Consider the following 13,468-nt stretch of genomic DNA (forward strand, 5'->3'; position numbering starts at 1 on the left):
AGGGAGTAATGCAGGACTAGATGACAACAGTCTAATTTTTTGAATCCAAGCACTGATACCTGAGCTAATCTTATCGTATATATATGTATATTTCTAGTAGTTAGTGTTGACTTTTCAAAGAATCTTGGCCTCTAGGGAGAGATACGGCCACAAACATTTTGAACATTTTTAGGTCGTCCTGACTTTTATTGACAAGTAGTTTTTTTATATAAATAAAACTGAAGCTGTCTCTGGATGGCGCTATTTCTTTTTCTTTCTTTTTTTTTCATTTTCCATTGGTTAATGTCCTTAAGAATGTATTCCGTGGACCAAGACAAACAGGAAGAAGTCTAGAGAATTGATGGTGGCTGTTTCAGCCCTGGTTTCAGTGATATATGAAATAAATATGAATCTGAACGTCCCATCTGGTCCAGACTGGAGGAGGACATTGCAATGAGAATGTTTACAGCTCTTATCCGAACATCAGCTGTGTAGCAGACCTCAGAGGAAAGAGGCAAAGACGAAAAAAAAGAGAAAAAGGAGAAACAAAAACCCAAATATCAGAGAGAAGATAAAGACAGATTTCCCAAAACATTTTCTTTTATATTGACGGGCTGACAGGAGCAGGAAGTCTTTCATTTCTTCCCCACGGTGAGATATTAAAGCCCTTCTCTGTGCAGAGGTGCCGAACATTATGAAATGTATTGTTTATGATGCCGAGCTTCAAAGACAATATTTCACTGTTTACCTCAGTGCTTAGTGTTTAATCTGAAGGTTGGCTGGACCCAGAGGTAAAACCTTCAAAAAATGAAAGGGTGAAAGAAAAAAGAAAAAGAAAGAAAAAATGGGAACAAAAATGAAAAAAAAAAAAAAAAACTCTAAAAGTAAAAAGGGTGAAAGATGAAGAAAACACTGTGAGAAAGAACGGGCCGGGATTAAAGGGGTGAGATGTGAAAGACCAGGGGTGAGTACTGGATACAGCAAAATGAGAAAAAAGGGGTGAGAAAAAGAAGCCAGTATTCTCAGCCTGCAGCTGTTGTTCAACTGGAGGCTCGCAGGAAAAACAGGGGACGATGACTTTAATTAAGGATACTTTTTTGATTTAAATAAAAAAGAAGAAACAAAGCAGGACAAAAATAAAGGATGCACTGAGGCCACACACACACACACACACACGTTCACACACAGTGTCATTATTGATATCACTGCAGAGCCAGCAGTGAGGCCACGTCAGTGTTTGCAGGCTTTGAGATATGAGGAGAAAAACAAGCCAAAAGCCAAACATGCGTGTAATTGGCCAATGCAGTCAGCCATATTACACTGTGGAGCCCAGCGTTGCCAAGAAGACACCGTCTGCTTCTCCCTTCACTACGACGGACCATTTTTGGGTGAGAGCATGGGATCTTGTAAACAACGGAAGGAGTAGAGTTGGAAAAAAAACAAAAAACAAAAAACAAAGTGTGATTACAGCCAGGGACAAGGAGAAAAATATTTCATAAAAAATATAAATTATTATATATGCACATGTATGTATTACATACATATATATGCATATATGAATATATACAGTATACCGTATATATATTTTATTTTATGTAGAGTTTTTGTTATATTTAATATCTATCAGTCTTGTTTATCTCAGTTGTTGGATGTTGTCCGCTCACCTTCAGTTGTTTCTGGGCTAATCTAAAAAATCCTGGTGCTGAACGGTGAAAAATGTCAACATAAAGTATCTTTTTTTCATGACAGAGCTGTGAGTCACTTCTGTTGTTTAGATAATAGCTGTGTTGTTTTTTCATCCTCCTGCCCACATTGATGCTAATGCTGCTAAAGTAAAGTAATGACATTCACAACAGAAAAGGCAGAGTTTTATCCTGTTTTTTTCACTCTCTGCTGCTAAACACATTAGCCTTCCTCACATCATCGTCTTCATCAGTACATTAGCGCTCCACACACACACACACACTCCTGTGCGAGAGCGATAGTGTTGGACAAAATAATTGCTTCGTAACAAAGACCCAGTACAGAGCACAAAAGTGTGAGGAGGAGGAGGAGAAGTGGGGATAAAGTGATGAGAATGTTTTGAGATTGAAAAAAACTTCTCTTCAGATTTTGTTGTCTTTGAGTAAGCAAAAAAAAAAAAAAACCCATCTGAAAACCTCTGTTTCTGAGAAGAAATCATGCATTAATGCATATTAGAAAGATTTTTGCTCTAAAGACGGAGGATTTGGTTTAAATGAACTAAAATGATTGACCTTTCCACTGGTGGGCGGTAAATCCTTTCATCCCAAATCCCAGGTTGACATTTTACGCACACTCTTCAAATCTGGGACATTTTACTGTCATTCAGCTGGACTCTTCTTTAGGGACGGATAATCTGCATGAAATGTTGGACACTGATTCTACACCGCATCACTTTCTTTTTTTTTCTTTTCTTTTTTTTTTACACAAAATGCTCCAAAAATGAGGATCCAGCACTCAAGCTGACTGTGGCCGCTGCTTAGCTGGATGTAACTGTCAACTTGAGGTTGAGAGTCTTTTCCAGAGACACATCAGCATGCAGATTAGGGGCTGGTCAAAGACAACCTGACACTGATCCACTGATCCAACCAGAATTGTCTACATATTTGGTTTGCATCATTTCCAGGAGACAGGGAGCCGACCTGTTTCTGTCTGTGCACATGTTCTTCTCCCCACGCTCTCAGAGGGATTCAGACCAAAAACAGCTCATTCCTGAGATTAGGATCTGAGGCTGGGAAAAAGAACTAATGCACCCGTCGACTTGAATGACCTGTGAGACGTGCACATGCCTTCACGCACACACACACACACACAGCAGGTTATCACTCCTGAACCTGACGCTCGTCGTCAGCCCTTCACACGCTGATTTCCTCCTTTTTAACAACTCTGCCATGTTCACATCTCCTGTCATCAAAGATAAGTAGGTATTATCCTGAACCCAATCACTCTCTCTGCTCATTGTTGGCACTTCAACCCATTCACTCTTTCACCCTTGCTGTTGAATCACACCACATCCCACTGTCTCTCCCTTTTCACTCTGTACATCTGGAGCCCAGAGTTCTACTTTTCTGGTTGAGGAATTTAGAAAATCCCATAGACTGGTATCCACAAGGGCAGAAAGTTGTACAGGGGCAGGACCCTCATCCGCCACTAGATGGCTACGAGTTTGATCCCACTTATTTCTCAAAATAATAAAGTGAAAGCGGGTGCACCAATAGGGGGCGCAACAACAGTGACACCAACCAAGATTAAGCTCTTTACACCAAAATAAATTATAATGTTTATGATAATCCAAATTATAAAATGAACACAACAAAAACAAAATGGTCGGAAACTTGAAGGAAGAACTACAGAAATGACCACATCATCAGTAAACAGATGAACTTTTGATTTAGAAGAAGAGGAAGAAAAGTGAGAGAAAACCAATGAATATAGAATTCTGTGTAAACAACTAAATGTCTGTTGGTATTTTAAGAATCCCTAGAGTTTTTGAAAAAAAAAGTGCACAGCTGCACAGGGAAGGCAAACAGCTGTTAACCGTCTGCAGAGAGTGGTTCTAATCTGGACTGGAGTCTGACTGGGACCAGTGCAGGTGTTTGTCAGTGTAAACACGTTTCCTGTGTCAGCAGAAGATGGCGCTGTCCAAAACAGGCACGTGTGGATGTTGTTGTTGTTTTGGTTGGATTACCGTGTGTAAAAATGGATAACTTACATGCTTCCTGTAGCTGAGCTGCTGTCTGTGGGCAGAGAACCATTGGAGCGCTCCATCTGGGCCAATCTGAGGAAGAAGAAGAAGAAGAAGCCAAAAGATGAAATACTGACATGATAAAAAGTCATCATTTGACTAAAATGCTAATGTTCAAATAGATTATTATGAAAAGCCTCTCCAAGGATTAAATAACAAACAAAGGCAGATGTTTTAGTAAAGTGCACAAACACACACTTCCCAGACACGTGTTCATCAGAGCGGCGTGACTGTGTCTGCACCAGGACTTTTTTTTCCTGCTCACGCTAATGAGTCTGGTTCCCTGATCAAAGCCTGTATTAATTTGAGCTGTTACACGGCGACAGCGGGGTCGTTCAGCACATTAATGATGCGTTCCACTTGCTCCAGCAGGATGAAACGCAGCTGAAATTGAGTCGACGCCACGCGGCGTAAGATTAACTCTGAATTTCATCAGTTAAATTTTCAATATCCCACGTACGTATCCTCCGTGTCAATCCAGCAGACACTGTCGTAATCTACCGTGTCAGCGTCTACAGTTGGGTCAGAATTGAGATTCACGCGGCTCATGTTTGTGTCAACGTTGATAAAATAGTGCTGTGTGCAGAGGTTAACGACATGTGACCAACGAAGGTTACATCAGGAGAGAGCCGCGCCGCATCAGAGGAACGTCCACTGTCCACCTCGGAGAGGACGAGGGTTGGACTGATAGAGATTAACCCTGATTGGCCAGGCCAGAGTCTAACATACAAATTGGTGTCAAAGTCGTCGTGAAGTTGACTCATGTTTTACATCACTAACGAAGCAGACGGTTACATTTTGTGTCCAAGTTTTAAAACCGTCTTATATTTTAGGAAACCATAATGCGTTGTTGATTTATGGTCTGTTTTGTCTCCTGCACAGAGAGCAAATAAATGGTGGTTCAGGTCCATTTGTTATACTTATGTTTGTGTTATTTTATTTTATTGTCTGGTGTGGAAGGATTTCTCCGTACGTCATCAGTGAGTGTTTTTATTTCCTTTCCTTTTTTCTCCACAGTAATGTGTTCTCTGTGATAAACTGGAACACAAACTGATTCTATTCCAACTGCTTTTTGCTCGTTTTTTTTTCAGGAGAAAATTAAAATTCTCTATAAATGTTGTTTTTGTTTCAACCAAAACAAATACATGCAAAAACTCTTGTCTTAATGGGAGTTAAGAAAAGTTATGTCAAGTACGATGTCATCATTGACCACAGGGAACAGAAATGTCATTGTATGATGCAATAGGTGGTAAAGCCCACAGGAGGCGAGCTAGAGTTCAACCAATTTTTATTTTTTTTGATGAACAAAAGGTCATTTGAGGGTCACTGTTGGTGACCTTTTTCCACAAAGTTCTCCATTAAAAAGCGTGGAACGATGTCATGCAGAGACTGCAGAGTGACAGAATGCCATGGAGGAGAGTGGATGTGACTCCTACCTGCTGGCGTACTGTTCTATCCTGGAATGGGTGTCATCATGAGAGAACTGAGGTGACTGGGACAGCCTGGAAATGAAGAGGGGGGAGAGGGGAGGAGCGGTGAGGAGGGGGTGGTTATGGAGATGAATGAGATTCCTCATGCTCACAGCAATCTCATTAACCGTCAGATTTACAAGCAATCGCAGCACACAGCCTAATGGGCCTTCACAACGTCACCTAGAAAACAAATCAGACGGTGGTAGACAGAGAGAGAGAGATAAGGAGAGCTGATCTACAGGAGGAGCAGGGTCACGGGTTCGTGGGCAGCCACCGACGGCTAGCTGGATGGTCTAGAGTGGGGAGAGAGGTGAGGGCTGAGGAGACAGAGGGTGAGTCGGAGGCATGTTCAGCCAGTGGTTGAGGCGATCAGGCAGGCAACATGCAGTGCAGTCGTGGTTTAGTCTGAGTGAGGATGGAGGAGACGAGTGAAGGAGAGGAGGAAGTGTGTGTGTGTTTTTAAAGAAAGCATTCCAGTCTGGAGACGAGCTGTCGGGTCCGGTGGCGTGGATACTCACTCATACTGCTCCGGACACATGCTGATGAGTGTCACAGGGCTGTAAAAGAATTGGAGGAGAAGGAGGGGCGGGGGAGTGGAAGGTACCACAAGGGACAAGTTGAGGGTCAGTTTTTCAACTTATGGGGTCAGAAACAAGACCTGGAGACCTGAAGGGTGAGGGTCAGTGGGTCTGCTGACGGGCAGGACACAGTACACAGAGGAAACACGTCAGAGTATGACACCACATGTTAGACCTGCCTCGAGACAGACTGGTCCCAAAGATCAGTCTGTCTAACCCATCCCTGACCAACACTGACCAACACTGACCATCCCTGACCAACCCTGACCAACACTGACCAACCCTGGTTCTATTAGTACCAGGTGGTCATTTTGTACTGGGAGAAAACACAACCGACAAATTATTTCCGTTTTATTTCTGCAAGTCAGGATACCCTTCAAAATAATGATAATGTCTTCCTGGTAGTCCACTCTGCACTTCTTGCGTGTCATTTTCTACATTTCTTCATGCGTGCAGAATCATTTGGACCAAATCTCTTCCTTTCACATTCGTTTCCTGCAGGATTTACCAAAATAGTAAAAACCCATTTTCTGCCAAAGACTATATTATGTTCTAAAAGGACAACGGAGACACGGCATGAAAAAATCAGAAAATGAGGTGACTGGTGTTGGTTTTTGGATGGTGAGGCTTTATTTTCTTTCAAATTTTCTGGTTTCCATTCTGCGGTAATTGCTTTCGCTCTTCAGGACAAAAAATGTTTTGTCTTTGTGGAGGAGTCCAGACAGGAGCTGGCTGGATATCAGCTGAAGCAGAAGAGTCTTCCGACTTCTTCTGTTCTCACATTAAAGCCTGGTGCTTTCTAAGAGGCCGAGCGGCCAGCACAGTCACACTTGTCACTGTGAGGAACATTCAACAATAAGCGAGAGATTTAACGCTGACAAAAAGTCTTTCAAAGGGGAAAAAGAAAAAGAAAAGTGTTTGCCAGATTTAGTATTTGTTTTTCTGAATTTGTAGTGTATTCTGAACTGACTATTGTCTTTCTGTCAGACAAATCTGTCCTCCGCCCAGACACAGAAACATAACATTGACCTTCAGATGCACTCACGGTGTAGTAAGGGGTGAGGCAGAGACAAATAACTGAGGGAGATGTAAGTACAGCAGAGGGGAGGAGAAGAGGGAGGAGGAGGAGAGACATGCCGACAGTTTGGACCTTGGGAGCGTTTGGGGTTCGACCAATGTGTCTGCTGAAGTATTACAGGGCAGTACAGACGACCTTCGTGTTGTGCAGCATGTCTGAAGAAGACAGAACATCCAAAAAACCATCTGTCCTGAAGCCAACGCAGCCTCTGCGGTCTCTGTTCACACCTCAGATCTGACCTGGATTCAAATGGAAACCACGCATTCGGTGATTTTAAGCTGAATGCATAATCAGACCACTGAGAAGAGAGAGGCCGGTTTTCAAAATGAGAGGCGAAAAATAAACTATTCTGCGTCTCCACCTCTTGATTCTATCAATATGAATGAAGTGGGTAAAATTAAACCCAATCAGACAGAAACCTCCAAGCACATCAACCGTCTTCAGATGATGACAGATAAACTAAGTCTTCAATAAGTCAATGTCTGGCTGATTTTCCAGCTTGGAGTAAACAAGGAGGGGGGGGGGAGGCTCTGCTCAGCAATAAACAGCCTCTGGCAAGTTGCACGGAGCGGTGTTGCTTTTAAAGAAGCGGATGAAAATAAACTTGGCACTTGGAACGTCGTGTTTTCCTCCGGCTACTTTGTAAAAGTGAGAACAGACCATGACGTGTCTGAAGAAATTGCCAGAAAGGTTTCTCAGCACGATGACTTTTGTCGTCTCTTTAGGGGTTTGACAAGTCTATGTTTCACCTCTGTGTTCACAGGGTGTGTGTGTGTGTGCGGTTTTCTTTCTTGATGAGTGGTTCTTAGGGACTGAATGGTCTCTGAATTCAGTGGAGTTCATCATGCTGTGGCAGTCGCTCTGTCACTTCTCGAGGCTCGGACTTTCAATCTTTTTTCACCAGGCCGTCTGTGTGTTGACAGACCCTGTTTGTCAGGTGACTCAGCAGGTGAGGTGAGGCTGTGTGTCAATCAACTAAGAATTAAAAGGCTTTCTTTCCATTAGTCAAAGTGGAGCTGTGAAAAAACATGCACATATATACAAGTATATAAAAATATATATATATATATTCATGTGCAGCACAGTAAATGTAAAAGATGTATATATAACTAGTATTTATCTCAAATATTTAAAAAAATAATAAATTATTCTTAGATAAAAAAGAGGCCGCTTTTTCCTATTTATTTTCCGAGTCATTAAACACCACATGAGGCCGTCTCCAGACCGTTCTACACTGTGGTTATGGCAGGAAAGAAAAAAAAATGAAGAAAACTAACAATGCATGGAAAACCATTAGACTGCTCCTCTGAAATAATCAAACATGGCAAATTACAAATTAAAAATCCCATCTTGCGTGAAAATTGCGAACCTTACGGTGAGTGAGAGTAGGTGAGGGGGTTCGAACAAAGAGAAAAATCCCTTTTGGTAAACATAGGAATGAGAAGGCAGCGGCTCCAGAGGCGACAGGACGAAGGCCATTTTGCATTATATGTAGAATAGAAGTATTTAAAAACACAAAATTCACCTGATAAAATGATGCTACCAATTTCATGTGAAATCCTTTATAAAAAGTGGACGCAAATACATGTAATGTGTCAACTAACGCCGCCGTGTCATTCATCCCAAACTCATTCGTTTCCTTCACAGAGGAATCCAATCCAATCCAATTCAATTTAAGCCGTCACATTTTACATCTCAGAGATATGAAGATGCTCCGGGCCGTGAGCTATGATCGCAAAACGTGTGCTGAGCATTCTGTAACACTGATCATACGTCAGCGTCGGCTCTTATAAACAGCTCAACGGCTACAAAATAGCACACTGAGGCGGCAGCACATAAAACTGTCCCTGGAGTGGAGGCTCTCAGCAGGTGTGAACAGCCCATGGCTCACAGGAGGAAGCTAACGCGCTGAAAGAGATGAGAAAATGATGACATGAAATAGCCCTAAATTTCTCTGAATCTCCATTCCCATCTGCCATATTTTGCAAAGATCTCCATGTATCACCGCACGATTTCTCCAACTTTGAGGGGCATTTATCAGGCGGGCAGCTCTGCGTGAGTCATTTTTCACAGGGCTCAAAGTGGGAACGAAGCGAAGTGGGAGGCGGGGGAGCGGTGCCGAAGGTGGGAGGGGTGAATGGGAGGGCGCAATCCATCTGAGAGGTGACTGCGTTGGAGAAAATGTCAGGGAATAGAGACTACGGACGTCACGTGGAAGAAATGCAGCACAAAGTCACAAGTGCGTCAGCGTCAGTATCACTGAAGTACAGCAGCGCTGCAATTAAAGCAGCGACAAGCTGTAAAAAAATATTACAAATAAATATTTCCTGAGCTGTCACTGAGGTGCTCACACCACGGAAACTAAATGAAAAACAGCGCTGCAAAAAAAAAAAAAAAAAAAACAACATTTGGAGGGATGTTCAAGCAAGTGGCAAGGAAATTATAAAAAATGTTGTTAAGATGCTTGTTGTAAAAGTTAGCATCCAAAATACATCGTTAGCCTTTTGTGATTTGCAGTGTCTACAACTTTTTCCTGCTGTAAAGTTTTTAAAACCAAGTCTGTGGAGTAAAAAAAAGTTACTCCCAGTTTAAATACTCTGAATTTATGAGATTAACAAAAAAATAAAAAATAAAAACTTCTGCATTTGTTACTTCTCACCACTTCACTAAAGACTCAACTTGTGCTGACTTCTATTTGCCGACTGATAAAACCCAAAATCAATGACATTTTTTCTTACAATCCTGTAATTTGTCACGCTCACTTTGACTTTTTTTTCTTTTCTTTTCTTTTTCTTTCTATTCTTCTTTGATTTTTGTTCATGTTTTTACAAAAACTTGACCTCGTGGGTCTTTTTTACCGGGGTTTCTTGTTGATTTTTGTTCATGTTTTTACAAAAATGAATACAGATGTATTTGACTTGAGGAGTAAACTCCCTCCTGTTGACAGAGATACTCACGTCTCCATGTTGTCTCCCTCCAACACGGTCTGCACCGGCAGGTAACCCAGACGTGGGTGTTTGGCAAAGTACTTCTTCGATCGGAATTTATTTTTCAGGACTTTGGTGAAGTCACGCATGTCCTCCCCTGATGTGGTCTGTGAAGGAGGCAGAGAGGCTCGTTACTCAGTGTAAGTGTGTGTGTGTGTGTGTGTGTGTGTGTGTGTGCACATTAGCCAGGGTGCATTTCAGCAGATAATGTGTTTTGTTAATTAAACTTTTAGCAGAGGTGTTCCCTGCTGCTGCTGCTCCCTGTGTTCTGAGCTCAGAACCAAACAACAACATCAGAGAGCGGAGAAAAGTTCTAGACAAAGTCTGGACAACAACAGAGGAAAACACGGACAAAAAAAATACACCATAAAATCAGCACATGGGTTTTTTTTATGTGATGATATTTTGGATTTACAGCAGACAGAAACAGAAATCAATACATCAAACACAATACAGCAAACTTTAAACAAAGTGAGTAGTTTTTTGTTCAAAACAAATGTTGAAAAATGTAGTTCAAGACTCAACAAAAAAAAGGGGGTTTGTAATGTCACACCCTCAGTGCATCGTGGGTTATTAATATTATTAAAAACACACATATATTAAAAGTATTCTTGTATTGCAGATTTTTCCGTCTATTGCAGGTTTTTGTGATAAAATAAGCATTTTCTACAGCCTGTGGTAGACAAAGAATAAGTGCTAACGGTAGAAGGGGAGCGTCACTAACTTAATTGTCAAAGGTTTTTGTCAAACTCAACGTGACCTGTCTTTGGTAACAACTGTTCAAACGCAAAAAAAAAAACCAAACAAAACAATAATAACAACAAGTGCAGAATAAGATGTGAAAAACATTTCTACACTGTTGACGACTTTGGTTACATTTCTTGACGACAGACAGAACCAGCGTTGGGAGATAAAAGAACATAGTTTGCAGTGATGTCTGCCAACCGCTGACAGTGACGGAAGAAAAAACAAATGTCACTCCAACAAAATGACACCAGAGACACGACTCAGAGCTGAACCCAAACAGCGGCTCCTCTCAGGAAAGGTAAAAACATTGAAATTACAGCCATCAATACGGCGCCGCAGCAACTTTGTCTTGATCAATATCCCTGACAAAGTCCACTGGAGCTATGAAAGCAGCACCCTTATAAAAATCTAAACCCAATTAAAAAAGCAATAGTGAGGCCATAAAAGAGAGAGGAGGACGGAGATGAAAGAAGAAACGTAATTTAAGGCCACGCTGGGTTTCACAAGAGCCACTCTGCGTCTGGAACGCTGCGAAAAACCTGCTTTTGTAACATCATGATTCAATATTAACTCAATATTTTTCAAAAACTAAGTGGAAATACTGTTTGGATCGCACATGGGGGGGCAGAAAATATGATGAGAAATAAAAACATTTATTAAAAAAAAAAACGAAAAATAAAAAATATGGTGAAGGTAAAGTTGAGGTCAAGCAGTAGAGCGCCCCCTGGCCTCCTCCTTCGTGCTTAGATATTGCTGTGAACCCCGCCCACACTGACACATCCATAGCTGTAGCTTCAAAACTCAAATAATAACAAATTTCGCCCCTGTTCCCCATCTGTGACTCTTCCACCAAGTTGTCATTCGAATGACGTATTTTCATCGTATACTCTTTAGAAATACTGCAGTATCTCTTAGTGGTGATAATAAACAGGTTGGAACTGTTGGTTGTCACGGACATATTCCCCATCAAACAGACCATTTCTGTGCAGCAGCCATTACTGTGCTGATCAGTAATCATAGCTGCTTTTTAATGGCTTCCCATAATGCCCGACTGCGGAGGTCACTGTGATTATGTGCTTGAGGAAAGTGCGGGGCAATTACCGAGCAAACGAGAGACAGACTGATGTACATGGATGTAAACAAATTATTCCAAAGCACGGCTAATAACCGCAGCGTGGTTCATGCCGTAAACAAGCCCCCAGACCATTAACAGGAGTCTGGAGGAGACCCCGATTGATCTGAGCTTTACTCCTCTGCATAGTAAAAAAGAAATCTTCAGTTCAGCTTTAACGATTGTGTTAATTTGAAAATTCCAACTTCAGATGAAACAACCAAGGTCAAGGTGAAATATTAAAGCCTTCTCCCGAGTCGTTCCAGATTTCCGACTTTGTGATAAAGTGGAGGATCGTTAAAGGCCTGGCTGATTAACACTCCCTACAGCTGAACGGCAATCTTGTAGCAACAGCTTTAGGAGCGAGCTGCCGCAGTGATGCCGAGGATTAGACCGTGTTTGTCAGCTGCTGGGCGTCTGAACTCAGGACGCAGGAGTGATCGCTGCTCCCTGCAGCGGCTCCTGCAAAAGCAATATCTATCCAATTTGTAAAGAAATGAAAAATGGAAGACAAAAGGAATAAAACATCAACATAACAGTCAGGGAGAATATGATAGAAAGAAAAAACACCGAGTTGGCCCACGAGTAATTCACAAAGAAAATGATGTTCAATTTCTTCCTGCTCCTCCTTTTTTAATATTCTCCTCTCTGAGCCCACGTAAAAATTAAAAAACAATCAATTTTGGCATTAAAAAAAATATTGAGTGTCTTAACATTTGTTAATGGAAGTGTAAAAGAACTGAGTTCTTCTGAGGAGGACGATCGTTGTAAAAGGTTTGGATAGATCATCCACGTAATACTGCAAATTATATGTGTAAATAAAACTAATGAAACCTGTAAGGACTAGAAATGAAGGGGGGTGAGACGGGTGGGGGGCAGAGGGGGGGGTGTAACTATGTAACAATGAGAGACAGACTTTCAGGGGAAACAAAGAGTGTATTTTCTCATTTGCAGAAATCAATTATAATCAAATGAAATGTTTCATAAAACAGTAGAAAGTAGTAAAAAGAAGACAAGGGTGTCAAAGAGAAGGCTCGTGGACCAATGAAGGCCCACCACATCATGTTATGTGGCCCACCAGAATATTAGAGTACTGTATACATACTGTATAGAGTACTATTACATGGGGACATGTATTTCAGAAGTCCAGTTTCAGACCAACTCACAAGTCCTTCATTTTTAAGAAGCACAAATTTGTGGGAAAAATGGAAGAGCTGACGAAAAAGACATGAGATATGACATGAGCTGCTCAGCAACATGTCCCTGTGTGTGTGTGTGTGTGTGTGTGTGTGTGTGTGTGTGTTGCAGCCTCACCGGTGTGCAGTACTCCACCATAGGGTAGTTGAGCTTGTGGCCCTTGGCGGTGCGCCCGGAGAAGAAGCAGCTCTGACAAATGTCGTAGTTGAAATGCTTCAGACTTCGATACCTGAAGGCAAGGAAACAGGAAGTGACACGTCAGGCGGTCTGGAGTGAAGTCTGGGGAGGAAATATTGATATGTGTATGTATATATATATTTATTTATTTTTGGTCCACATCCCTCAGTCCAGTCGTGGAGACACCTTGTGTTATACTTCTAGATTTAGTCTTGACACACAACACACACGTCCACTGGCGTTGTGTGGGACAGACAGTTGGACTCCACTGTCAGGAGTTTGTCTGAGAAAAGAAAAGCCTTTAACAGCTCCGTTGAGACGACAGCCTCTCAGACGTCACGGCTCACCACCTTCCTCTTTACCCCTCTCTCCAGCG

The 13,468-nt window shown here is 41.9% G+C and overlaps 1 protein-coding gene across 1 annotated transcript in view; it reads right to left on the reverse strand.

The window, feature by feature from the left end:
- Positions 1-1,583: 1,583 nt before the first annotated feature.
- The window catches only part of utrn (utrophin), a 118,668-nt gene continuing 106,783 nt past the window's right edge, over positions 1,584-13,468 (reverse strand). Inside the window, 4 exon segments of the mRNA XM_025056654.1 lie at positions 1,584-3,778; positions 5,182-5,247; positions 5,736-5,774; positions 9,831-9,967. Of these exon segments, the coding sequence (XP_024912422.1) occupies positions 3,709-3,778; positions 5,182-5,247; positions 5,736-5,774; positions 9,831-9,967 (312 nt within the window). The 3' untranslated portion in view covers positions 1,584-3,708.

The sequence above is a fragment of the Cynoglossus semilaevis genome, chromosome 7, assembly GCF_000523025.1.
Source record: "Cynoglossus semilaevis isolate Cse_v1.0 chromosome 7, Cse_v1.0, whole genome shotgun sequence".
Classification (NCBI taxonomy): Eukaryota; Metazoa; Chordata; class Actinopteri; order Pleuronectiformes; family Cynoglossidae; genus Cynoglossus; species Cynoglossus semilaevis.